At 48.1% G+C, this 22,420-nt stretch overlaps 1 protein-coding gene across 50 annotated transcripts in view; it reads right to left on the bottom strand.

The window, feature by feature from the left end:
* LOC127468700 (IgGFc-binding protein-like) overlaps positions 1-22,201 on the bottom strand; it is a 59,915-nt gene extending 37,714 nt beyond the window's left edge. For 35 of the 50 annotated variants that reach the window (XM_051782098.1, XM_051782101.1, XM_051782108.1 and 32 more), the window contains exons 1-34: positions 22,042-22,201; positions 20,526-20,575; positions 20,293-20,442; positions 18,416-18,678; positions 17,731-17,812; positions 16,417-16,482; positions 15,910-16,154; positions 15,532-15,815; positions 15,145-15,422; positions 14,250-14,848; positions 13,308-13,872; positions 12,496-12,695; positions 12,023-12,403; positions 11,200-11,486; positions 10,195-10,466; positions 8,839-8,943; positions 8,487-8,728; positions 8,109-8,392; positions 7,722-7,999; positions 6,827-7,425; positions 5,886-6,450; positions 5,535-5,734; positions 5,054-5,434; positions 4,413-4,699; positions 3,749-4,020; positions 3,431-3,514; positions 3,092-3,241; positions 2,227-2,483; positions 2,039-2,123; positions 1,518-1,610; positions 1,309-1,401; positions 1,100-1,192; positions 802-885; positions 463-612 (exon numbers count right to left, since the gene is read on the bottom strand). In XM_051782098.1, the coding sequence (XP_051638058.1) occupies positions 463-612; positions 802-885; positions 1,100-1,192; positions 1,309-1,401; positions 1,518-1,610; positions 2,039-2,123; positions 2,227-2,483; positions 3,092-3,241; positions 3,431-3,514; positions 3,749-4,020; positions 4,413-4,699; positions 5,054-5,434; positions 5,535-5,734; positions 5,886-6,450; positions 6,827-7,425; positions 7,722-7,999; positions 8,109-8,392; positions 8,487-8,728; positions 8,839-8,943; positions 10,195-10,466; positions 11,200-11,486; positions 12,023-12,403; positions 12,496-12,695; positions 13,308-13,872; positions 14,250-14,848; positions 15,145-15,422; positions 15,532-15,815; positions 15,910-16,154; positions 16,417-16,482; positions 17,731-17,812; positions 18,416-18,678; positions 20,293-20,442; positions 20,526-20,575; positions 22,042-22,109 (8,092 nt within the window). In that variant the 5' untranslated portion in view covers positions 22,110-22,201. The remainder of the gene's footprint in view (positions 1-462; positions 613-801; positions 886-1,099; positions 1,193-1,308; positions 1,402-1,517; positions 1,611-2,038; positions 2,124-2,226; positions 2,484-3,091; positions 3,242-3,430; positions 3,515-3,748; positions 4,021-4,412; positions 4,700-5,053; positions 5,435-5,534; positions 5,735-5,885; positions 6,451-6,826; positions 7,426-7,721; positions 8,000-8,108; positions 8,393-8,486; positions 8,729-8,838; positions 8,944-10,194; positions 10,467-11,199; positions 11,487-12,022; positions 12,404-12,495; positions 12,696-13,307; positions 13,873-14,249; positions 14,849-15,144; positions 15,423-15,531; positions 15,816-15,909; positions 16,155-16,416; positions 16,483-17,730; positions 17,813-18,415; positions 18,679-20,292; positions 20,443-20,525; positions 20,576-22,041) is intronic. The other 15 variants (XM_051782111.1, XM_051782141.1, XM_051782133.1 and 12 more) reach the window with 13 other exon arrangements.
* Positions 22,202-22,420: the final 219 nt, after the last annotated feature.

Here is a 22,420-nt window from a genome sequence, read left to right as displayed (position 1 = left end):
GCCACAAGCCTCCCTGGACCCGAGCGCCCCTACAAAGGTGCTCTCTGGGCCACGGCAGCTGCATGTCTTGGCCTGGGCAACGGCACCACCTCCAAAGCATTGCCAGAGCCCTTGTGCGGCTCTGCAGCTTCGGAGACTCAGTCCTCACCTTGTTTGGAGAATCCAGCCTCTCTGTCTAACAGAGAGACAGACCTGTTCCTGTTCCCCAGAGACAAACGGCTCATCAAGCTCTGCATTACTTTCTCCCCCATGTGGCAGGCCCTGGCCTGCCCTGCGGCTACCACGGACTGATTTCCAGGGCTGGAAATCTTCCCAAAGGAAGCCTCCGGCTCTGGGAGACTCTGCTTTAAATTTCTCTGGATCAAGACCAGGAAAGATGTGGCCTGTGTTTGCTGTTAGCAGAAGTTTAGGGGTATCTTCCCAGGGACACTCCCCAGCGTGTGTCCTGATTGCTGTTCCTACCTCCAGTTGTGTGGTCAGAGGAGGGGCCGGTATTTGGTGTGGGCGTTGGGCCTCTGTTCCTTATCCAGTCAATGCTGCTGTAGTCTGCCTGCACCCAGCCACAGAAGTCCTTGTCGAATGTGCAGGTGAAATTGCAGTCTGTTGGCGGAGCTGGACGTGGTGCAGAAAGGAAAGCAGAGGTTGTAGAGTGAAGGTGGGGCCACCTTTTCCCACTGTCACACAGTGCTCACGTACAGCCACATACACACCCATGGTATGCCCGTGGCCAGGTGAGGGTGGCCAGCCAAGGGGAAAGGCTTAGCACAGCCAGTAAAAAACATGGATGGGAGACAACCGTACCTGTGCTTGTCCCAGGTGCCGGTGAGGTTGTTGTATGTGGAGGCCGTGTTGTAGTGTCTGGCAAGGGGGGCGAGGGGGTAGGAGCTGATGAATGAAAGAGAGTGAACCAGAGGTGGAGAAGGTGTGTTTTGTAAGGGGATTTGTTCCCAAATGGGGATGTTGCACCCTTCCCAAACACCACCGCACCATGGCAAAAGAACTGTAGGACAGGGATTCCGCAGTGTCCCGGTCCCAAAGAGTCTCTTCACCCGAGGCCTGGCACACCAGGCCAGTGAGGTGCTACCAACAATAGCAGTACCTGAGGACGTCCCCGGTGGTGCTGTTGGTGGTCTTGGTGTTGTCTGCGTCGTGATGTTAGGCAGTGGGGTTGAGGGTCTAGGAGGAAGTGGACCTATGAAGAGACAGAGGAAGAAATGGGCAGTGTCAGCATGGGCGTTTTGTTGCATGCAGCTTGTCCACCCTTCCTGAAAAACCCAGCATTCTGACTCAAGAGACCCAGGGCAGTACCTGAGGTCGTCCCTGGTGGTGCTGTTGGTGGTCTTGGTGTTGTCTGCGTCGTGATGTTAGGCAGTGGGGTTGAGGGTCTAGGAGGAAGTGGACCTATGAAGAGACAGAGGAAGAAATGGGCAGTGTCAGCATGGGCGTTTTGTTGCATGCAGCTTGTCCACCCTTCCCAAAAAACCCAGCATTCTGAGTCAAGAGACCCAGGGCAGTACCTGAGGTCGTCCCCGGTGGTGCTGTTGGTAGTCTTGGTGTTGTCTGCATTGTAGTGCCTGGTTGTGGGATCGTGGGTGTTGCTGTTGATGAACCTAGCAGAAGGGACAGTTAGAGGAGATGTGCACCAGCATGGGGGGTTTTCTTGCAGGCAGCTGCGTCCTTCACCCTTCTGAAGCACCCAACTCCATTACCAGGCATGCCCAGAAGAGACAGTGAAGCGTGTCATCTCAGGAAGAACCCTCCCACCCAAGGGCCCAGCCAGCAGCACAGCTGGGTGACAAAAGCAAGTAAGGCACTTCAGTCCCATGGTCAATGTCCTGTCTGTGGGCCTTGTAACACATGAACTAAACCAGCCATTGCCAGTGCTCCAGTCTCCCAGGAGAAAGCCGGCTTGGGCACAGGAGGCATCAGTGCCCTACAGGGCACCGCAGAGACAGCCTGTGCTCCCTCCTCTAGCACAGCCTGCCAGCTCAGTTGGTGACATGTCTCAAGCTGCCCTTTCCCAAGCCAAGCCTTGTACCTGCACAGGATCCCTTTTCAATGGACAGGTCATCCAATGCTACGTTGCTCCGGGCGTCTTCGCCCCACTGTCCCTCCAGCAAAATCTAAGGGAAGGAATTGTTCCCAGCATTAGCTCGGGCCGCACGTGTGAAGCGCCGTTAGAAAGGACGGTTCCTCTTAGGTGGCAGTGAGAGCCTGTGCCCTTACCTGCGTATTTCCTGTGATGTGCACCGTCACCTCTCCCAAGTGCCACGTGTCCCCATGGTTCCCTTCTTGATTCCACACCTCCACTTGCTCAGAGTCCTTTGCCACGTACACCCGCAGGGCCATTTCAGAGTTTCCGTACATGTGGTACCAGAAGCGGAAGCAGTGGGTTCCTTCCCAGCTGCACACCGGACCGACCAGGACAGCCACAAACCCGGAGAGAGCATCATCAGTCCCTCGCAGGTAGATGTAGTAGCCATCTGAAACCAAGCATGAGCCACACTGTCACACACACATCAAATCTAGACAAAGCAGCCAGGGACAACCCAAGCCCAGTCCTGGGAGGGCCGAAGCTGCAGTTTCAGGCAGGCAAAAGGAGTGGGGAGCAAACACAGGGCCTTCACGAGCCACAAGCCTCCTGGACCCGAGCGCCCCTACAAAGGTGCTCTCTGGGCCACGGCAGCTGCATGTCTTGGCCTGGGCAACGGCACCACCTCCAAAGCATTGCCAGAGCCCTTGTGCGGCTCTGCAGCTTCGGAGACTCAGTCCTCACCTTGTTGTTTGGAGAGGCCAGCCTCTCTGTCTAACAGAGACAGACCCGTTCCTGTTCCCCAGAGACAAACGGCTCATCAAGCTCTGCATTACTTTCTCCCCCACGTGGCAGGCCCTGGCCTGCCCTGCGGCTACCACGGACTGATTTCCAGGGCTGGAAATCTTCCCAAAGGAAGCCTCTGGCTCTGGGAGACTCTGCTTTAAATTTCTCTGGATCAAGACCAGGAAAGATGTGGCCTGTGTTTGCTGTTAGCAGAAGTTTAGGGGTATCTTCCCAGGGACACTCCCCAGCGTGTGCCCTGATTGCTGTTCCTACCTCCAGTTGTGTGGTCAGAGGAGGGGCCGGTATTTGGTGTGGGCGTTGGGCCTCTGTTCCTTATCCAGTCAATGCTGCTGTAGTCTGCCTGCACCCAGCCACAGAAGTCCTTGTCGAATGTGCAGGTGAAATTGCAGTCTGTCGGGGGAGCTGGACGTGGTGCAGAAAGGAAAGCAGAGGTTGTAGAGTGAAGGCGGGGCCACCTTTTCCCACTGTCACACAGTGCTCACGTACAGCCACATACACACCCATGGTATGCCCGTGGCCAGGTGAGGGTGGCCAGCCAAGGGGAAAGGCTTAGCACAGCCAGTAAAAAACATGGATGGGAGACAACCGTACCTGTGCTTGTCCCAGGTGCCGGTGAGGTTGTTGTATGTGGAGGCCGTGTTGTAGTGTCTGGCAAGGGGGGCGAGGGGGTAGGAGCTGATGAATGAAAGAGAGTGAACCAGAGGTGGAGAAGGTGTGTTTTGTAAGGGGATTTGTTCCCAAATGGGGATGTTGCACCCTTCCCAAACACCACCGCACCATGGCAAAAGAACTGTAGGACGCACACCAGGCCAGTGAGGTGACAGGTGGGGAAACCTCCAGCACAGCTGCCCCATTCCTTGAATCAGGGAAAGAGTCAGGGAAATCAAAGGAGATGGACAGAAGACTTACCACAGACAGTGCCAGCACTCCAGTCTCCCAGGGCAACCCCTGCCTCCGTACAGGCTGTGGCATAGGCCCCCAGGTCATTGCAGAGCTGCTCCGTGCTGTTGCCCGTGGCACACTGGTCATAGACACAGCTCTCAAAGTAGGTCTGGGGTGGCAGAACTGCATGGCATGGCTGGAACGGGCCACCCAGATGCGTGAGGATTGAACACTGCTTGTTAGCTGCCTCCTCCTCGGTAGGGGAGCAGGACACAGGCGGGCCGATGGCTAGGTCACACCTACACAGCAGACAGACAGCCCTGAGCTCACCGCAGCCACACCATTTCCTCACCTCCTCCCCAGACAAAACCTCAGCTTCCGGAGCCCAGATCCCCCCCTAAGACAGGCACCAACGGCATCGCTTGCAAGGGTGGAATGCATGGCCCACAGTCACCAGTCCCACCCCTGGAATCAGGTGGACAGAAGAAAATGCCTCAGGCTGTTGCGATCCCAACAACTTGGGAAAAGTGTCATGCCCAGGCCCTGGACCACCCTCCCAGAGGTCAAGAAACTGCCTCTTCTCCCTTGGCCCATGCCTGCCATCACCAACCCTTCCTCCTGATGGCCCTCATAGCTCCCCTCTCCCAAACTCCCTCTTGTCCTTCATCTGCAAGATAGATCAGGGACTCACGGCCACTCATCATCCGGCACCATCCAGCTGGCTCCAAAGTCATTGAAGTCGGGCACGACAACTCCATCGGGGCGCGTGAAGTCGTCCTGCTGGCTCCCAGTGTACGTCCCACACAGCCCACAGAGCTTGCCCTTGTGCTTCTCAGACACCTTCACGAGGAGCTCGTGGTCCCCGTTGAACTGCAGCTGCAGACCCAGCTTGGTGGAAACATGCACGTAGGAGCCGCTCAGGGAAATGGTCACACCGGGGGCAGGAGAAGCAGGCAGGGAGACCAGAGCACCGTTGACCTGGAGTAGGGGGAAAGAGGGAAGCATAAAGAGGTGCCCTCTGCTGAGAGGTCCCTGTTCCTCACTGGGGTGGTGCCAGGGCCCAGTGAGTCGGAAGCACTGATGGCATGAGAAACCCTGCCCAGGCCTACGAGGACACCAGCAGCCCTACATACGGCCCAGCCAAAAGTCAGGAAACCAGCCCAAAATCTGCGGCTGCACGAGCAGCCACATCTGCCTCACTCAGAGCCTCGCCAGGCTCTTCTGCGAGCGCACAGCAGGCTGAGGGAATAGCAAGCTCTCCCTGGGGACAGAGTGGTATTTAGGGGTGCTTAGTGCATCTGTGGTTCCCAGGTGTAAAAGTGAGGGGCTTACGTAGACGGCCTTGCGCTCGCGCAGTGCAACGTGGAGGCCTTCCAGGGACAGTGCCACAGAGTTCAGAGCTGTCCAGCTCTGGCTGCCACGATGTTCGTTGCGGGTGGTGACACTGAACCCGATGGAGGAGTTGTCACAGCCTGTCACAACGGTGTAGTTGCAGGAGCCCTGGAAGTGGTGAAGCTTCCCATCGAAGGTGCTGTAATGCGGGTCACCGTAGATGTGGCAGAGTGCAGTGCTGGCTGGGTAACAGCCCCTCTGGCCGTTCTGGATCTTGCAGACCTCCTCCTCGCCACAGGACAAGGCAGAGCAAACCATCTGGCTGTTGGCTTCACACCAGCACCGGCGAGTGCAATTCTCATTCACGAAGTACTCGCCTTCCTGCAGGAAGGGAAACGCCAAACGTCAGTGTAGGACGCAGGAAAACTGAGGGAAAGGAGTCCCTGGGAGGGGTGCAAACCAGGGCAGGGCTTTCACTCACGCTGTAGTAGTTGTCCTCAAAGAGGCAGCCACACTGGGCCTCAGGCACGCAGGTGTCTCCGCTGAGGAGGAAGCCAGAGGTACACGCACAGCCCTCCACGCAGGGCTTGGAGCAGTTCTGTGGGGCTTGTCGGTCAACACAGGTGGCAGGACAGCCGGTCATGCAAGGGTCATAGGAGCTGTTGGAAGGACACTTCAGGGCTGCAATGGGAAGGGGACAATTAGGACCAGCAAGACTTCAAGCAAGGAAGGCCTTCTGGGAGGGGGAAGGCCAAAGACTGTCTTTGGCCAGAGGTTCTGGGCAAGGGGAGCGGCACATTTCCCTTCTGGCAAGGGCAAGACAGGTACTCACGGCAGAAGGTAGCATTCCTCCAGGGCAGAAGAGTCACGCCGGCTGCCTGGCATGCGTCAGCATAGGCCTCCAGAGCAGCACACAGAAACTCCTGGCCACCATTCAGGGCACAAAGGTCATAGAGGCAGGTGTCAAAGTAGCTCTGGGGGTTGATCACACTGTGGCAGGTCTCAAAAGAGCTGGGCGTGCTGGTCAGTATGCCACAGAAGCGGTCCGACTTGTAGAGCTCCTCCTCCTCTGCACTGCAGGGTGGGGAGGGGACGGGGACACCGCAAGAGGGGTCACTGTCTGGGACCTGCCAGCTCTCCCCCAGCGCATTGGAGTCTGCGGCTTGCTGCCCATTGGGCATCATGTATTCGTCGTCTCTCCGGTTGTTGAAGTTCCCGCACATGCCACAGGTCAGGTTGAAGTAGGTGGTGGGCACCTTCACCTCCACTGAGTGGTCAGTGTCGTAGGACACTGTGAGGCTGAAGTCTGTCTCCAGGACAATGTAGCGGCCGCTCTTGCTCACCGTGATCGCACCTCCCGCTGCCCTCACCGGCAGGGTCTGGCGCACGCCGTTCACCTAGGGCAGACACAGCACCATGGGCCCTGGACTTGTCCCTGGCCTCCCCGGGCTCTCCTGCCTGGGGAAAGCAGCTGCCAGGCCAGGCACGGCAAACAGCTGCCTGGGATACCCTCACACCCCACACCCCTGGGGCCCACAGAGTCGTGTCTGGGTCCTGCGCTCTGCAGGGGCCTCTGCTCAACACAGAACACATTCCTTGGTTGACTCTTCCTCCTCCAACCCTTCTGGGAGGGAAAAACAAAGGAACCCAGTGGCTTCAGGGGAACCCCCCAGGCCTGGAACAATGGAGACAGCTGGTACATGCCAGGTCCCGCCAAGAACAGCCAGCCCTGCCTTGCACCCACACCACGCCCGTGCCAGCCCCACTGCCTACCAGCACTTGGCTCGTCTCCTGCTTGAGGATGGCAATGCGCTGTCCGTACACCTCAACCAGCACTTCGCGCACGTAGGACACCCTGCTGTTGCCGCGATGTTCGTTCTTGGCCTCCACATTGAAGTAGGGCAGGGAGGTGGTGTTGGAGCACACTTTGGCCAGGGTGTAGGTGCAGTTGCCCATGAAGTTGTGCGTCACCTTGTCAAAGGTGTTGTAGTGAGGGTCCCCGTGGACGTGACAGATGCCGTAGGAGTGTTCGAGGCACACGGGTTTCCCACCCTGCACCCCGCAGTACTGGCCCCCAGGGCATGAGGCTTCGAAACACTGGACTTTGCTTCCCCGTGCAGGACACGTGCACTTGGAGGAGCAGCTGTTGTCCGTCCAGAACTCGGAGCCCACCGGGTAGTGCTGCCCGTTGTGCCAACACCCACACTGCTGGCTGGGCACACATCGGTCGTGGTAGAGCAGGTACCCACTGTCACACACACAGCCCTCCACGCATGGCAGGCTGCAGGTGACTGGAGCCATTGGGTCAAAACAGGTGGCAGGGCAGGCAGCAGCACAGGGCTCATAGTGACTGTTGGCCGGACAGGTGATCGCTGCAGAAACAGAAGATGTGGCAATTACTTGCAGAACATAACTCAACACTTCTTTTGAGGTATTTTCCCCTTTGAAAAAGTAACGGTCTCTGTTTTCCCTCTGGTCTGCTTGGCTCCATGTGTGTTCTCAGTCCTACCCAATCAAATGAAACAGCAAATGTGATGGTGCCTCTAATACAGACAACTCCCTGTAAATCCCCTCAGCTCACAGTGAGAATATTTCTCTGCCTCACTCTTTCCTTCCTGTCCTGCGTTTTCGTGAGAGTAACGATCTGTGGTACCACGTGTGGACTTACGGCAGAAGGTTGTGTTCCTCCACACGGGTATCTGGACCCCAAGGGCCTGACAGGCATCCACATAGGACTGCAAGCTCTTGCACAGGGTCTCCTGGTCCAGTCCCAGCTCACACAGGTCATAGGAGCAGGTCTCAAAGTAACTGCTGGGGCTCAGCACAGCGTGGCAGATCTGAAAGGGGCCACTGGTGTCAATGAGGAGCCCACAGAAGGGGCTGCTGGCGATCACCTCCTTGTCCGTGTCATTGCAGGCTGGGGTGGGGAGTGATCCGGCTGAGCAGCTGTGGAAAGACAGGGAGAAGGGCCCCTGGGTCATCTGTGGGCTTCTCCTGGTGCCTCCTCCTCCCCTTGCCTGACGTGTCCCCAGACCTGCTGGGGAGGCACACCCACCTGCTGTTTTTGGACACCTCCCAGCTGTTGCCCAGGCTGGTAGAGTCTGGCTCCAGCATCCCTTCCGGGTTCAGGAAGTCATCTGCTGCCATCCCGTTGTAGTTCCCACACATGCCACAAACCTTCTGCCCAAAGGTGCTTGGAAGTGTCACCTCCACCCGATGGACCCCATCAAACTTCACTCTCAAGCCAAAGTCTGTCATGACCATAGTGTAGAACCCACTGGACAAGACCTGCACACCTGCGGATGGGCTGCAAGGCAGGATCTCTGCCACTCCATTCACCTGGAGGGACAGGAAGCAAGACAGGATTGAAGCAACCCATTTGGCACAGCTCTTTCCTCTTGCACAGCCCCACAGGCTCTCCCCTGGGGCTTACCGTCACCACTCCACCCTGCCCCAGCCTTATCCGCTGGTCAGCCACATCGACATCCACGTATCGGACGTAGGACACACGAGTGTTGCTCCCCCTGTGCTCGTTGGCTGCTTCCACGTTGAAGTAGGGCAGGGAGCTGTTGCTCTCACACAGCTTGGAGAGGGTGTAGGTGCAGGTGCCCATGAAGTTGTGGAGTTGCTTGTCAAATGTGTGGTAGTGAGGGTCTCCTTCCACCACACAGGTCCCTGACAGTGGAAAGACCAGAGGGCAAGTTTAGTTGAGCACCTCCTGCTGCCTCTTCTCCCCAGATCACCATGCTCAAAGAGCATCTGACCCATAACTGGTCTGTACTCACCTGTGCCTGGCATGGGTGTTGATGTGGGTGTTGACGTGGGTGTTGACGTGGGTGTCTCTTCTGAAGGTGGGGTGATGGTGGTGCCTGGTGTGGTTGGAGTCATTTCTACAAAAGAGAGAATGATATAAAGAAATGAATCCTCCTTGACCAGCTTATGTTCTGACAATTGTTCTGACAATGCTCTTCTAGGTCTAATGAACACGTATTCATGAAACATTTGAAGATGTTATAATGAAATGAGTAGAAGTAAGCAGTACTGAAAAATTGACTATAAAACATGAAATTTTAAGTGTCTGAGAATGTGTGGTTTTTTACAAATCCCTTCCTCAGTTGTCATCATAATGCATTAAGATCCTATATTTTTACACTGTGTCAGTCACAATCCTTTGTCATTGCAAATTGCTCAAAGATGTCCTATTTGGCATAGTAGTATTCAGTTGGCTCTCAAAATCCTTTTTAGGTGGAAATCTAGACTTCATAATGAGAATTGTCTGACATTTCTTTTTACTGCTCATAAACTGGTATAAGAACTATTGTTTTGGAATTGGAAAGAGACTACAGAATGGTTTTTCGTGTAATAGCCTCATACTTATGCTGTCATTTCTGCTCGCTTTGGTAATCACCTCTGGAGGTTCTAGAAAAAGCAATTTAAAGATACAAGGAAGAAATTTTTTACAATGAGGATGGTGAAACAGTGGAAATATTCATGGTCAGGTTGGATTTTGAGTAACCTTGTCTAGTTGGAGACATCCCTGCTTGTTGCAGGGAGGTTGAACTAGATGACCTTTAAAGGTCCCTTCCAATCCAAACTGTTCTACCATTCTATGAATTTCGTGCCTCTAGCCGTACCTCTGTGTTAACTCATCTGCCTAGATAAGAAGGACCTAAGGCTGCATGGGTCTCAAGCTGCAGGATTCTTTTTATTAGTTTTAAAGCCCTTTTTTATGCTTGGTGAAAATTTGGAGCTGTAGATAGTTTGGGTAAGTGATATGCTAACACTTCTCAAAAAGATAAAATATTTTATTAAAGCCAAAGTTGTGATTTGTTAGACAAATGTTCAATTGTCCCTGGCTGAGCACTTAGCTGACAGTGTATGTTGTCTCTCCCAACCCAGTTTTGATAAATAGTCTTGGGTCAAAAGTGTTCAGACATCATGTTCTAAAGCAAATACAGGAAGCCCATTAGAAGCTTAGATTAGAAGCCAAATTTACAGAGATGCTAAGCATTTGAAAGCTTCCTGTGTTTAATTGAATCCCCATTTCTGAAGTTCTGTTCAACTCCTCAGGCATTTGAATTAATATTGGTAGTATAAGGACTTAATTGGATGGTTATTTGCTAAATGACCTAATGACTTACCGCAGATGGTATCTTTCCTCCATTCACCCAGATTTACACCTCCAAGTTCACAGGCAGCAGCATATGCCTCTAAAATCTTGCAGAACTGGTCAGAATCCCCCTCTGTGGCACACAGATCATAGACACAGCTCTCGAAGTACAGCTGTGGGGGAATGTGCCAATGGCAGGCCTGAAAAGATCCGCTATTTTGCAAAACAATTTTGCAGAGTTCTTCATATTCTTTCTCTTTTGCTGTGTCACAAGCAGGTGGCACAACTGAAACTGCATTACACCTGCACGGAAAGTACACAGCAGAGTGGTTAGAGAATAAATCTTTGTATTTTGTTATATCCTGCAAGGCATATCTCAACTACAATAGAATCCTATGCCAAATTCTGCAGATTTCCTGTGTATAGTCATCTTTAGTGTGCCAAACCCAAAAGTGAGAAATATTACAACTTAACTCATAATACCCCATTAAGAATATAATAGTGAATTTGTGATGTATGGCTGTCTATCCATAAAATGAAGTCCAGAAGAAACCAACAAATTAGCTATCCAACACAAGCAAGATAATTTTAATTCCTTATTGCATATAGTAAGGGCAGTAATTTGTATGTGAAAGCATTAATAGACAGATAAATGCCCCTTGCCTATGTTAAGCAAGGTGCAGTTATCTTGCGATCTGAATCTAAGATTTATTTAGACTTCTTATAGCAAGATGGAGGAATATAAAGGAGACATTTTAGGATAAGAAAGTAAGGAAAAATTCAAGTTATATGCATAAAAAGGAGCCCAATCTCAAGTAAAATCTATAAAGCTCATGTGGAAAAGCTCTGAAGGGTGATTTTAAAATGTCAATATTTTCTGTTGAAAACTGGAGTCATTCAAAGGTGAAAACAATAGCAAACCAGTAATATCAAAGAAGGGTTATTATGGAATGTAAGCGATGTATATTAGGCCTATAACTCCATGATTTATGTTTCAGGCACTTTGCTGTTTCCTAAAGTATCATCTGATACTTACGTCCTGTTGTCATCCTTCACTATCCAGCTGTCACCAAATTTATTTGGATCCTGTTCTAGGACTTTATCCGGGTTTAAAAAGTCATCTAGTTGGTTGTCATTGAATGTTCCACAAAGACCACACAGCTGTCCTTTGAGACTTTCATCAACCAGAATGAAAAGCTCCTGGTCACCATCAAACTTAACCTGGATCCCTAGAGAGGTATCAACGACCACGTAGCGTCCTTTTACGGCTACTCTGGCTCCATGGTTCAAATCCACAGGAAGTTTAACCTGAACTCCATCCACCTAAGGAAAACAAAACCCACAAAACCAGGTAAGTCAATAAAGCTCCCAGGAACAAAGGGGAGGTCTGCACTGCCAGCACTATAGTTTTCGCCACCGAGTCAGCCTTATTCTAGTGAACAATGGAGATAACAGAATTTTGAGGTTAAGCAGAGACTAAAGCAGTATACACTTATTTTCTACCTTGAATAGTGCCTTGTAGCACAAGTTTAGCTTTGTGCTGTCACAACTACACACAAAGCAATACTTGGAATAGTTAATTTAAAGCTAAATCTTTGAGACTTAGTCCAGTAAAAGTTTTCTATTATAGATGAAGTCATGGATGAAGCTGTTTCATCCTACAAGCTCATTTAGAAAATATCTGAATAGACAAAAAGACGCTATGCTGATTTCTGCCTTTTTGGGAAAAAAAAATTCTGTGACTTTTAGCATGTGCATTCTTGGAGGTGAATAAATCAGAGAGGGCTGATTCAGTTCTTTTGGGCAGAAATGTAAAGTGCATAGTGATGGACTGTTTATGCTAAAAGTAGAACACTTACATAGGTCTCTCTATTTTTCTTCAAAACAATGTGAAGGTTTTCCAGTGTGACAGAAACTGAGTTCAAGGTTGTCCAGTTCGGGTTTCCTCTATGTTCATTTCTGGTAGTCACTGAGAACTTTTCAGAAGAATTTGTGCATCTCTCAACAACAGTATAATTGCAGTCTCCTTGGAAATGGTACAGTCTTCCATCAAAGGTTATATAATGTGGGTCCCCAAAAATGTGGCAGGTACTGGGATTCAATGGGTAACATCCCAAGAGTCCATTCTGTACCTTGCAAACTTCACTTACTTCACACGTGTCTGAATTGCAAACTACAGTCCCATTTCCAGCACATACACATTGGCCTACACAGTCTGGTTGCCAAAAAGATTCTCCTTTCTGTTAGAGAAATTCAAATAAATACAAATTAGAAGAGTTAATGGTAATGTTGAACTGTGAAACGAGCCCCAGGAATATGTGCCAGAACAAACCTCATAATATTTGTCATTCTGAAGGCAGCCACAGTTGCTCATGGACACACACTGTCCCCCGCTGATGACAAAACCATTGTTGCATTCACATCCTTCTACACAAGGTTTGCTGCAGTTCTTAGATGCAAGAGGATCAGTGCAGGTTGCTGGACAAGCACTGGTGCATGGGTTGTAATGACTGTTGGGAGGGCATGCAACAGCTGAGAAACAATAAAAGGCACTGAATTAACAATCACAACTCACAGGAAACCACTATTCAGTAATGTGATTGTTTTGCCCTAATGACAACTGTACAAGTTTTTTGAAGCCTGAAGTTCTGCTCCTATTCAATATCAGAAAGTAATATAGTAAATATTCCACATGGAAAAAAAAAACATGAATGTCTAACAATATATCCTGCATATTAAGTATCTCCAAATCCAAATAAAACTTTGCCTCTCTACACCAGATCTTGTACACAGACGATACATTTCCATGAGTATAGGGATTGCTAAATTGATTAGATGTAGCCTGGAAATTAGCAAGCTGATTCAAGGCAAAACATCATCTAGAACTCAGATGTGATTTCACATTAACAGAGGCATACTGCTTACTGGTTTGATAAAGATTCTTGAGATATTGAACAAAAATCGCCTCTGTTCTCTGGCAGAAAACAATAATGGCAAGACTTTTGCAGAACTTTATTTCTCAGTATTTTGTTGTAATTATGTGAAGAATTTAAGATACTTAAGCTGTGTCAATTATTGGCAAAAATCAACCTCTTAAGACAACAACAAAGCTATTGAAAGACTCATTTCACTATGGAAACTCACGGCAGAAGGTAGCATTCCTCCAGGGCAGAAGAGTCACACCGGCTGCCTGGCACGCGTCAGCGTAGGCCTCCAGAGCAGCACACAGAAACTCCTGGCCACCATTCAGGGCACAAAGGTCGTACAGGCAGGTGTCAAAGTAGCTCTGGGGGTTGATCACGCTGTGGCACGTCTCAAAAGAGCTGGGCGTGCTGGTCAGTATGCCACAGAAGCGGTCCGACTTGTAGAGCACCTCCTCCTCTGCACTGCAGGGTGGGGAGGGGACGGGGACACCGCAAGAGGGGTCACTGTCTGGGACCTGCCAGCTCTCCCCCAGTGCATTGGAGTCTGCGGCTTGCTGCCCATTGGGCATCATGTATTCGTCGTCTCTCCGGTTGTTGAAGTTCCCACACATGCCACAGGTCAGGTTGAAGTAGGTGGTGGGCACCTTCACCTCCACTGAGTGGTCAGTGTCGTAGGACACTGTGAGGCTGAAGTCTGTCTCCAGGACGATGTAGCGGCCGCTCTTGCTCACCGTGATCGCACCTCCCGCTGCCCTCACTGGCAGGGTCTGGCGCACGCCGTTCACCTAGGGCAGACACAGCACCATGGGCCCTGGACTTGTCCCTGGCCTCCCCGGGGTCTCCTGCCTGGGGAAAGCAGCTGCCAGGCCAGGCACAGCAAACAGCTGCCTGGGATACCCTCACACCCCACACCCCTGGGGCCCACAGAGTCGTGTCTGGGTCCTGCGCTCTGCAGGGGCCTCTGCTCAACACAGAGCACATTCCTTGGTTGCCCCTTCCTCCTCCAACCCCTCTGGAAGGGAAAAACAAAGGAACCCAGTGGTTTCAGGGAAACCCTCCCAGGCCTGGAACAATGGAGACAGCTGGTACATGCCAGGACCCGCCAAGAACAGCCAGCCCTGCCTTGCACCCACACCACGCCCGTGCCAGCCCCGCTGCCTACCAGCACTTGGCTCGTCTCCTGCTTGAGGATGGCAATGCGCTGTCCGTACACCTCAACCAGCACTTCGCGCACGTAGGACACCCTGCTGTTGCCACGATGCTCGTTCTTGGCCTCCACATTGAAGTAGGGCAGGGAGGTGGTGTTGGAGCACACTTTGGCCAGGGTGTAGGTGCAGTTGCCCATGAAGTTGTGTGTCACCTTGTCAAAGGTGTTGTAGTGAGGGTCCCCGTGGACGTGACAGATGCTGTAGGAGTGCTCGAGGCACACGGGTTTCCCACCCTGCACCCCGCAGTACTGGCCCCCAGGGCATGAGGCTTCGAAACACTGGACTTTGCTTCCCCGTGCAGGACACGTGCACTTGGAGGAGCAGCTGTTGTCCGTCCAGAACTCGGAGCCCACCGGGTAGTGCTGCCCGTTGTGCCAACACCCACACTGCTGGCTGGGCACACATCGGTCGTGGTAGAGCAGGTACCCACTGTCACACACACAGCCCTCCACGCATGGCAGGCTGCAGGTGACTGGAGCCATTGGGTCAACACAGGTGGCAGGGCAGGCAGCAGCACAGGGCTCATAGTGACTGTTGGCCGGACAGGTGATCGCTGCAGAAACAGAAGATGTGGCAATTACTTGCAGAACATAACTCAACACTTCTTTTGAGGTATTTTCCCCTTTGAAAAAGTAACGGTCTCTGTTTTCCCTCTGGTCTGCTTGGCTCCATGTGTGTTCTCAGTCCTACCCAATCAAATGAAACAGCAAATGTGATGGTGCCTCTAATACAGACAACTCCCTGTAAATCCCCTCAGCTCACAGTGAGAATATTTCTCTGCCTCACTCTTTCCTTCCTGTCCTGCGTTTTCGTGAGAGTAACGATCTGTGGTACCACGTGTGGACTTACGGCAGAAGGTTGTGTTCCTCCACACGGGTATCTGGACCCCAAGGGCCTGACAGGCATCCACATAGGACTGCAAGCTCTTGCACAGGGTCTCCTGGTCCAGTCCCAGCTCACACAGGTCATAGGAGCAGGTCTCAAAGTAACTGCTGGGGCTCAGCACAGCGTGGCAGATCTGAAAGGGGCCACTGGTGTCAATGAGGAGCCCACAGAAGGGGCTGCTGGCGATCACCTCCTTGTCCGTGTCATTGCAGGCTGGGGTGGGGAGTGATCCGGCTGAGCAGCTGTGGAAAGACAGGGAGAAGGGCCCCTGGGTCATCTGTGGGCTTCTCCTGGTGCCTCCTCCTCCCCTTGCCTGACGTGTCCCCAGACCTGCTGGGGAGGCACACCCACCTGCTGTTTTTGGACACCTCCCAGCTGTTGCCCAGGCTAGTAGAGTCTGGCTCCAGCATCCCTTCCGGGTTCAGGAAGTCATCTGCTGCCATCCCGTTGTAGTTCCCACACATGCCACAAACCTTCTGCCCAAAGGTGCTTGGAAGTGTCACCTCCACCCGATGGACCCCATCAAACTTCACTCTCAAGCCAAAGTCTGTCATGACCATAGTGTAGAACCCACTGGACAAGACCTGCACACCTGCGGATGGGCTGCAAGGCAGGATCTCTGCCACTCCATTCACCTGGAGGGACAGGAAGCAAGACAGGATTGAAGCAACCCATTTGGCACAGCTCTTTCCTCTTGCACAGCCCCACAGGCTCTCCCCTGGGGCTTACCGTCACCACTCCACCCTGCCCCAGCCTTATCCGCTGGTCAGCCACATCGACATCCACGTATCGGACGTAGGACACACGAGTGTTGCTCCCCCTGTGCTCGTTGGCTGCTTCCACGTTGAAGTAGGGCAGGGAGCTGTTGCTCTCACACAGCTTGGAGAGGGTGTAAGTGCAGGTGCCCATGAAGCTGTGTAGCTGCTTGTCAAATGTGTGGTAGTGAGGGTCTCCATGTATACTGCAAATTGCTTCTGGAGACAGGAAAAGGGAATATGTTCTCATTAACACATGGATACATAGAGAAAGCCCACTTCATTTTGTACTGGGAAAACACAATCATCCGGATTGTATAGATTACATCTAGAAGAACTGAAACAGAAAGGCAGATTTGTAAGGCATATGGCAGTGTCAAAGAGAGATACCTATAGAAATTAACTGAAGCAAAGTGGTGGTGGTAAAAAATGCAGGTGTCCTACAAACCATTAACTAGCATATGAGGTTGTCTAAAATTACCTGTCACTGGTGGTGGTGTAGGCTCTGTTGGTGTAGGTGTTGGTGGTACAGGTGTAGGGCCAGCTTCTGTTAGTGGAAAAGACAAGGCAATACAATGAGCTTTAACATTACAGGGTGAACACTACTTACATGCTAACATACATTAGTTTTCACTTACTCTTCACCACCATAAAGTTAGAAGTTTTTCAGTGAAGTACGTAGAACTGCCTATTTTTAAAATTGGGGCTATGTGGGTTTTTTGGGCACTAAGGAAAGCTCAAATTGTTAGCTTGATCAACAACTGAGCTCGGATGGCCACTCTAGAGCTGGAAGTGTATTTACAATCGGGTATGTGACTCCCTCTGGTGTATGTTAAGACACATGAAGGTCCTGCTGGCAGCAAGTGTTGGCAGATCCGATAGGGAGATGAACAGAGAAGCTCTTGTCTCTTGGAGTTATGTTTGTGCACCATCCGGTGGTTGAATCATGTGCTAATACACCTGGAAAAATGAAGAACTGGCTCTCCCTAGCCCTCAAACAAAAGAAGGCCCCAAGTCTTGTTCATGGCATTTTAAATAAAATCATATGTTCTCAGGGTATGGACCTTAATGGAAAACTTTGTCCTGGGTAGTGTAAATTCGAAACATCCCATGTCATTAAATGAGTAGTATTTCGCAGAGAAGAAGACCTATTAAGACCAAACGACACTTTCTGTAAGTTTTTCTGCAAATTTCTTGTTCAATTCACATTTTGCAAGTATTGTGTGCTTGTCAGTAAAAGTGGATCCCAGTCACCCACAGTTTGTGCCAGTCTTGGCTGATTTGTTACGGGGTCAGAGATCAAGCTCAAATTGCTGATTCGTAGTCAAAGCTGACAGTGCAACTTGGTATTACTGACTCACTGTTATCTTTTTGTGACATATGGCTGTACTGTGTATTTGATGAGTTTGTATGAACTGATATTTGCTGTAAAGTGCTTATCAGTGTATTTAATGTGGAATCCAAACTCGGTGTGCATAGCCTGCTCTGGGTTTAGAGATGCATTTCAGACTTACAAGTGAAGTAAACTTTGCTGGACCTGGTGAAAAAGGTCACATGTGCAGAGAAAGGGGGGTAGCTTATTTTGGACATTTGAGGTGATGAGGAAAGAATTAGGAAGAAACTACAGCAAAACACATAACACTCAAACAAAGTGAGCTGTAAAGTTTTTTGCAATTTCTCTTTTGTGGTTCGAGGTTCTGAGGAGTTGCTGCATTGTATATGGAATAGAGTAATGGTCAACAGCTTAAACAGAGATGAAGAAACAGGACACACTCAGGTGCAAACACAGACTTACCACAGGATCCATCCCTCACTCTCACATTGTCCAGTGCTGTATCCCCATATTCTGTTAGTCCTCGGACAGCCTCAAAAATTACCTAGGGAGGACACAGAGCGATCACTGAATCAGAGTTGCTCAGGCAAACACAAGACTATTTCTCTTAGCATTATTTTCAAAATAAACTCTCTGGTTTGTTGCTAAAGGCATCAAGTCAGCTGAGGTTATAACAGTTTTCCTAACTTCCCTCAGAAGCCTAAAATATATATTCTGTAATAAGGTAAGGACTGCAAGAAACATTGTCCTCTCTTTTGTTGACTTCTAAATGATTTATGAGAATTAGTTGTCTGAATTCTACAGAGGAGTCCAACGTAGGCAGCATCCCTTTCAAACCTTCAAACTCATAGCCGACAAACTTACATTTAATTAAGACATCTAAAGTTCTTGATTTCATGATAAAATTAATGAGGGAAGGAAGGACAAAGAGAGAAAACTAAATTAAATTTTATCCTCTAACTAATAGCACTATTAAAACTAGGTGGTTGTTTGTTTCTCCTCTTAGTTCATTGACACAAATCATGAGGCCATTATATTCACAAAATCTTGGTTATATTTTTAGCTTACATGCACAGTATTTTGCAACCTGCAAATGGAGAACAAATACTGACACTGTACAAAGAAATTCACTTTGAAAATATATTACCTTTATCTTTCTCTGTGTTGGGAAAGTGTGAGTGATGGCACCGTAGTTCCAAAAAGAGCTCTGGTTTCCCTTCCGATGCCATATCACAGACTCCTGTGTGCCATCTTGGATAAGCACTCTCAGCTCATTCATCTCCTCTGATCCAAACATATAGTACCAGAAGTCAATGCATATTTTTTCAGAAACAACAGTCTCTGGGCTTTCCAGCCTGTTGATGTCGAACGGGATCAGATTACTTGCTTCTTGGTAGATGAAATAACCTTCTGCAAAGTGAAAAAAATTAAAATACAGTTGAATCTTCCTAATTTGTTAGATGTTGTCTAAAACTGAAGTACAATCCAACTCTGGAAGAAATCAAGGGCGTCATTTTCAGTGCAAAGAAGCAAAGTGGAGGATGTTTGGACTTCATGTTGCAATGGTTAACCCCATATACTTATCCAAAGTAGAATGTGAGCCTGAGAGCAAAGCAAATACATTTCATCTCATATGAACTCTTATTTTGGGATCACAATTAAAGATGCAGGACTCTTTCGAGATACAGCTCCTCCAGACACAGTGCCACACTGATCCAGGTTCAGTTTCTGCTTTCCTCAAAGAAAAAGAATGTAATCTGCTATACACCTCATGTGGGACAACTTTTTTTTTTTCTCTATTGATTTTGGTTTCAAGATAAGTAAATCCCTGGCACAAGGAAAAATTCCAAACTGTCAGCATTTGGTTTTGTCTCAAAATTTAAGAAATAGAAAGTAATGCTTATATTTTATTCAAAATATTTATATTTGACATTATGAAAGGAAGGAATTTTTTTAAAATTCAGAAACTTGCAATGTTTCTTTTAGGATTTGAAATGCTTTAGTCTGATTGGTTTTAGGCTTGAAGTATTTTGCTTCACGTAGACTAAGATCAAAGTTACATTTCCCCAGTGCAGCTAGAGTCAAGTTTTTCCCATCTGACTATGGAAAGGAATCAAAAATAAGTGAATGATCACTTCTATATGGTAAAGTATAGGTCCACACATTCAGTCATATATTAAAGCTGGCAAGAAAATCTAAGTACTATTTAAAGTGATAAGGTCTCTGTCAATTAAAAAAGTAAAACAGTATTATTTGTGTTAATCCAAATTAAAAGCATTCAATTTCTTCTTCCAACAGGCATTTTTAATTGTTATTATAAAATACTAAAAATTCAGAAAATTATTTAGCAAAAATCCGAACTAATACCATTCTAATCCACTTGCTGACTCTGACAGTAGCTGACCTTTCATTCTTGGGATAATTACAAGCAGGATGACTGCAAACTGATCCTCATAAATGGATATTCTAGTGCAAGGATAGTGGTTCAAGCACATAGAGATGGAGCCATGGAGCATTTGTTTGATAATATGACCATGTTAGACTCCAGTTTTAAAATCATAGGTAGCTGAGGACAGACTTTTAAAATATATTCTTTAATTTCAGACTTGATTTTGTAACACTTTTCCAGCATGAACTTTATCTAGAGCCAGCACAATGATCATTAAATTTGTTGCCATTAACTGATATCAGTGTAATTTGGCCACAAACCTTGTCTTGAAAAATGGTCTGTCACATGGCACCACATTCTCTATTAGGTCTTAACATGATATAATTAGCTTCCTTCTACTTCCATGCACTGATAAAGATATCCAATCTATGATAAGCAACCCAATTTAATTTACTCCTAACTGATATGGTGAAAAGTCATAAACAGGTGTCAGCATGAAACGAAACCAACACATTTCAAGATCTTTAAGAATCTCTTTTTTCTTCCAAAAAAATGATAAAGGTAAGTCAAGCTTTCTTAAAAAAAAAAAAAAACAAACCAAAAACCAAACAGCCATGCCACAACCAAGCACTTACTTCCATCAGGATAGTCTCCATCAGGACCTGTTCCATCAGTCGGAGTGTCATGCTTTGTCCGTATCCACACTCCCTGGTTGATACTGCAGGGCTGGGTCCAGTCACAAAATGGTCTTGAGTTATTGTTGAAATCACATCTGGTGAGGTAAGCTGAAATACAACACATTAAAGTGAGGAAGAGGAGCTAGTATGTTCAAAATTGGATGTTAACACCACTAATGACATGCAGTTACCTGTTTCAGGATCCCATGTTCTCAAACCACCAGTTGGCCTTTGCTTGATCCTGCCAAGAAAAGCAACAGAGTGAAGCCCTTGTAGAATTAATGACTAAAAAACTGTTCAAGAAAGCATACTGGGACCTCAACTTTTGCCTTTGGGTGTTTCACTGAATAACTGAATAGACCCTGAGTTTGATCCATATCTGACTTTCTCTTCCCATATGGAACTTCTTCCTGACAAAGCTCTGAGAGTGAGTCAAAGGTGGGATATGTTCACTTCATCTAGTGTGGAAGGATTCTCTGCTCTGTATCCCACTGAACTGAAATGAGAGAAGTTCTACTAGGTACAGGGAGCTATGGAAGAGATGGATGGATATAGCACAGCTCAGACAATATCAGGATAATATCAAACATTTTTCTATTAACTTGCTCATGTCATTATTATCCCCACTGTTTCAAAGCAAAGTGTGTAAATGCCAGTAAGATAGTGTACTGTGTAAGTGTAATTTGCTGGAAGGCTACATATTTCCTTTAACTGCTGCAAATCTCCCATGACACAAAACTTTCATTTCATTCAGCTCTTCTGATTTACCCTGAAAATGCTGCAAAAAAAAGAGAAAGCAGTTACAAATGCACAGTCCTTGTGTGCTACAAAGTCCTGCAGAGATAAGTTGACACAAGGCCAAAATTCCACCACATATCACAGAATAAATGGTTTTGCTTTTGGGGTGTTTTGCATAGGGAAGGGATTTCCATGACTGCAGGGCTACAACAGTGGCTCTTGACATACTCTGACTGTGGTGCATAATTTCAGGTGGCAGGTTTCAGTTCCAAATTCTGTGGTGCCCTCTCCTTAATTATTCTTACTGTACTTGACACAGTCTAGAGACTCTGTCCTTAAGCGAATGCATCACAATGAGTGTCCACACTGCTCAAAATCCAAGCAATGACATTCAGAAAACTAGGGACATCAGGAGCAAATATCACAATGAATTCATCATGAAATGATGCAATGAAATGCAGCAAGCAACTCCAAAACAGACTGAGCTAGAAGATAAAGAGGAAAAAGAATATGTAAAAACAGATAAAATAAGAAAGTTTTCTTCATTGTTCTTCTTGGATTTCTTCTACCATGAGAAAGGGAAAGCTGAGGGAAGTTTCCACTTGGTCTCTATTCAGTGTTATCTTTAAACTGTTACACATTATGCAAGTCCTAAGCCACGGATTACTATCAGTATATTCAGAGTCAAAGAGTTTTGTAATGACTGTGGTTATTTTGTCCAGATCTCTCCTCTTCAGATGTGCCATTAGAAATCCATTTTACAGGTTTCTCTCTCAGACAGGAGCCAGTGTAGAATTAGGCAACCACAAAATTCAATTATTTCTTTTTTAAAATGACGTGGTTCAACTGTATAACATTCCACATTTAAAAAGTGAAGAAACATTCCACATTTTAAAAGCAAAGAAAGGATATTTATCATTAACAGCTAAGTTTCCTCAATTAGGCTATATTCATTGCTGGACTACTTACCCTGTGGTATTCAGCACTGAAATACAGAGTAAAATTAGAGTGTATTGAAAATGCCAAAGAGTCCCCATGCTAGAACACAGAGTAAAGTCTTCTCTGTGGTATGGTTTGCATAGTAATCCACCAGCTGTACTCAGCAAGGAGAAAATGAGGACGACCTATGGTGAAACGTATAAATATATCGACAAGAGGGTGGAGGCGATTATAAAAATCTGTCCAACCCTGTATCATGTTCCCTGTGTTATCTACCCTGAGAAAAACACCTATGAACTGAATACTCATATTCTGTGTCACTTGTTTTGTCACCCTTAGCTGCTTGCTGGAGAAATTGATGTGATTTTGGCAATTTTTGTTGCTGTTGTTTTATATTAAAGAAGCCTGT

Source organism: Manacus candei, unplaced genomic scaffold (assembly GCF_025592945.1).
Source record: "Manacus candei isolate 608988 ecotype Guabito, Panama unplaced genomic scaffold, ASM2559294v1 h1tg000015l, whole genome shotgun sequence".
In the NCBI taxonomy this organism is placed as follows: domain Eukaryota; kingdom Metazoa; phylum Chordata; class Aves; order Passeriformes; family Pipridae; genus Manacus; species Manacus candei.
The sequence above is the reverse complement of the archived record's forward strand: the minus strand, read 5'-3'. Positions and strand labels throughout refer to the sequence as shown.